Genomic DNA, 4,232 nt, shown 5'->3' on the forward strand with positions numbered 1-4,232 from the left:
GGCACCCACCTTGGCTGGCCTGGGGCCTGCAGGCTGGGGGCAGCTCCTGTGTTGAGCATCTGCCCCCTGGTGGTCAGTATGCATCATAGCGACTGGTCATTCCACTGTTCAGTTGATTTGCATATTAGGCTTTTATTATATAGGATGTTAGAATCAAAAGAGAAGACCTAAGGCGGGCACATGAAGTCCACGGGTGGCAGATTAAGGACAAAGCAAAGCAGGGAAATCTCTAGAATTGGATAAAAAGTAAAATAGAGAGATACATACTCTGTTTTTTCCATGGGTGGTTACAGGATAGTTAATATTTCACATACTTAGTTTACAGAGGTATGTGGGCAATGAAGCATGTTGGAGTTATCTTACCCCATACCAGGTTCTGAAGAGCATTTTGATATTTTAAATATGCTTTTCTAGATGCACAAAAACAATGGACAGGGCTTGTTCAAGGTAGAGAATTATCTATCACATACACCTTACGACGTGACTTTCCAACATAACTTACTCAGTTATGATTTTTTTTTTTTAATGATTGAAACTGCTCAGGGGATGTGCACTTGCCAGCGGGGAGCAGGCCTAAGATGCAGTCAGACATCCTTAGCACTGCTGAGGAAACAGGAGAGGCTCCCACCACCACCGCTGTGCTGGCAGCCATCAGCCTGGCTTGTGACTGAGCAGAGCTCCCCCTGCATTGAGCATTTGCCCCCTGGTGGTCAGTGTGTGTCATAGTAACCAGTCATTCCCAGTCGTTCTGCTGTTAGGGTCAATTTGCATATTACCCTTTTATTATATAGGATGTTAGAATCAAAAGAGAAGACGTAAGGTGGGCACACGAAATCCATTGGTGGCAGATTAAGGACAAAGCAAGGCAAAAGTAAAATAGAGAGATATATACTCTGTTTTTTACATTGGTGGTTACAGAATAGTTAATATTTCACATACATAATTTACAGAGGTATGTGGGCAATGAAGCATGTTGGGGAGCTTGCCAGGCTTGCCAAGGTAGCCCCTTTTTGTTCACAAAACCCTGGCAGCTGACTTCTCCATTCTGTATTATTGAAGAGATGAAACTGAAATCCTGGAGGCGCCAGTTGTTACTTGGGGTTTGTTTGCTGTCAATCTGGCTTCAAGGCAAAGGACTGGGGAAACACCGTTTAAAGAAATGGAACTTTCTGGGGAGTTTTCTGAGCGCTGGTGATCTAGAGCAGTGGTCGGCAAACTGTGGCTCGAGAGACACATGCGGCTCTTTGGCCCCTTGAGTGTGGCTCTTCCACAAAATACCAGGTGTGGGCGCCCGTACAGTGTGATTTAAACTTCGTGGCCCATGCGCAGAAGTCGGTTTTCGGCCGGGGCGAGTCTATTTTGAAGAAGTGGCGTTAGAAGTGGGGGGTGTCGGTCGGTCGGTCGGTCGGTCGGCCTACAGGAGATGGGGGGCAGGCGGGCCTCGGGATACCCAGCGGGGGAGGCGCGCGATTCATGCACGAGTTGAGTGAGCCAGTCAGTCAGCAGTCTCATGTGCAGTGGTTACTGCTAGTCGCGTCGGCAAACCGCGCGCGGGTGACAAAAGTACCTACTCGAAGCATAAAATTACCTGTATTTTTCCAACCAGCTGCAAATCCTACAGGTATTTTTGTCATTTTAAGAATTGTAATTATTTTGTGTTGGTGGCTTTATTATTATTTTAGCAAAGGCCAGCTTAGGAGTACCCTAATTAAGTTAATAACAATGTACCTACTTATATAGTTTAAGTTTAAAAAATTTGGCTCTCAAAAGAAATTTCAATCGTTGTACTGTTGATATTTGGCTCTGTTGACTAATGAGTTTGCCGACCACTGGGATAGAGACGATGCCCAGATCCTGTCCCAGTCCCCCAGAATCACCAAATCTAGGGGCCCCTGAGGCCCAGGCAGACTCAGCAACTGCCCTCCAGCCCCATGATGGCCACGTGGCAAACCGCGCGCGGGTGACAAAAGTACCTACTCGAAGCATAAAATTACCTGTATTTTTCCAACCAGCTGCAAATCCTACAGGTATTTTTGTCATTTTAAGAATTGTAATTATTTTGTGTTGGTGGCTTTATTATTATTTTAGCAAAGGCCAGCTTAGGAGTACCCTAATTAAGTTAATAACAATGTACCTACTTATATAGTTTAAGTTTAAAAAATTTGGCTCTCAAAAGAAATTTCAATCGTTGTACTGTTGATATTTGGCTCTGTTGACTAATGAGTTTGTCAACCACTGGGATAGAGACGATGCCCAGACCCTGTCCCAGTCCCCCAGAATCACCGAGTCTAGGGGCCCCTGAGGCCCAGGCAGACCCAGCAACTGCCCTCCAGCCCCATGATGGCCACGTCTGCAGTGTTGGCCCATCTGTATGTCATCAGGAAAAGGAACACAGATCTGGAAGAAGAAAGGGGCCATCTATGAGGGGGACTGGAAGTTTGGGAAGCGAGATGGCTATGGCACCCTCAGCCTTCCTGACCAAGAGAAAGGAAAGTACCGGAGAGTATATTCGGGCTGGTGGAAAGGCGATAAGAAATCGGTGAGTGGTTCCCATCATGCCCTGAGATGTGGGCCAGGCTGAAAGCATACTGTGTGTGTGTGTGTGTGTGTGTGTAGGGGGAGGAGCCAGAGAGGCCTGGGAGAAAAGGTGGGGGGATGGATTTGAGGAGGAAAAGGGTTTCTGTGTGGGTAGGAGAAGGAAGGGGTGGGGAGACCCTTAAGGCTTCTCAGAACAAAACCCAGGAAACAGGAAGGCGGAGGAGAGACCCAGGGAGGAGCCTGTGAAACCCGGTGGCTACAAGAAGCCAGCCAGGCTATGGGCTGGTGGGTGGGGGAGAAGTCTCCTCCTTCTTCTCCCCCATTCATTTCCTGGCTTTCTTCTCCCTGGACGGCCCTTTCTGAGAATCCCCCTTTGGTGGGCCAGGATAAGAGGAGGGTAGGAAGAGTGGGAGCAAGAAAGCTGAGGTCACACCCTTAGTCATCTGACAAGAAAGGAAGGTCCCACGTCCCAGGGGTAGAAGCCAGCCAGAGGCACGTTCTCACCCATAAACATCAATATCCTCACCATAGGCCATGGGAACAGATACAAATATATTATTGCTATTGAACAACTGCTATTGCAAGCCTGGCAAATGATATGGTACTTGAGCTAACTCTCACATCATCATCATCATCATCATCATCATCAGCCCCATTTTACAGATGAGGAAACAAGCTCAGAGGTGAAGTGCCTTGCTGGGGTCAGCCTGCTGGCAAGCGATAGAGCCCAGGATTTCATGGTCTCTGCTTTCTAATTGTTTATTGGCTGGTGATAAGAGAAGTGTTAGGACAGAGCTTTGCACAAGGAGTCCAGAGGAACATCATTGAGCATTCACAGGAGGCTTCCTGTAGGAGTTGACACCAAAAAAAAAAAAAAAAGCAAATAGTTAACCAGGGAAAAATAAAGGAGAAGGGGAAGTAGCAAAGGAGGCAGAAGTAACCAAAGGAAGGATATGTCAGAAGGTGTGTGTGCCCACAGGGGTGGGAGTAAGGGGAGGGAGGGAGGTGTGGGCCTTGCTGTGGGAATGGGCATGTGGAGGGAGGCTTGACCCAGCCCCCTTAGATGTCCACGATTCTGTGACTGAGTGCTAAGTATGGTGTTGATAGCCATTTTACCTGGGAGGAAAATCCATAGCTTTGATCTGATGCTCAGAGGCATCTGTGACTTTTAATAGGGTCAAGTCAGAGTTGGGCAAAGATAATCAGATGGGAGATGTAAAGATCCTTCTAGTTGCTGGATGCTGGATGCACGAGGGCAGGGAGAACGGGAGAGTGGAGGTAGGGGAGAGTGAGGAGGGGAGAAAGGACCGTGGGTTGCATAAAGGCGGTAGCAGAGGGACAGAGGGAAATGGACAGCCTGGAGAGATTTTTCAATACAGGATGTGGGGCTCAGCGAGGAAGGAAGCTCAGCCCTGGTGCGTGGTTCGGGTGCCAGGGAGGATGGTGGGGGGGCGTCGTGAACAGGGACACCTTCACCTCCGTGCTTTCAGGGCTATGGGATCCAGTTTTTCGGACCGAATGAGTATTACGAAGGTGAGTGGTGTAGCGACCAGCGCAGCGGGTGGGGCCGCATGTACTACAGCAACGGTGACATCTTCGAGGGCCAATGGTGGAACGACAAGCCGGACGGGGAGGGCATGCTGCGCCTGAGTGAGTGCCCCGCCCCGCCCCGCCCCGCCGGCCTGCTGGCCACG

At 49.1% G+C, this 4,232-nt stretch overlaps 1 protein-coding gene across 1 annotated transcript in view; it reads left to right on the forward strand.

Moving 5' to 3' along the window:
* Nucleotides 1-4,232, forward strand: part of MORN3 (MORN repeat containing 3) — a 9,226-nt gene that overhangs the window by 2,294 nt on the left and 2,700 nt on the right. Inside the window, exons 3-4 of the mRNA XM_006768901.2 lie at nt 2,382-2,539; nt 4,029-4,188. Of these exons, the coding sequence (XP_006768964.1) occupies nt 2,382-2,539; nt 4,029-4,188 (318 nt within the window). The remainder of the gene's footprint in view (nt 1-2,381; nt 2,540-4,028; nt 4,189-4,232) is intronic.

Source organism: Myotis davidii, unplaced genomic scaffold (assembly GCF_000327345.1).
Source record: "Myotis davidii unplaced genomic scaffold, ASM32734v1 scaffold223, whole genome shotgun sequence".
Taxonomy (NCBI): Eukaryota; Metazoa; Chordata; class Mammalia; order Chiroptera; family Vespertilionidae; genus Myotis; species Myotis davidii.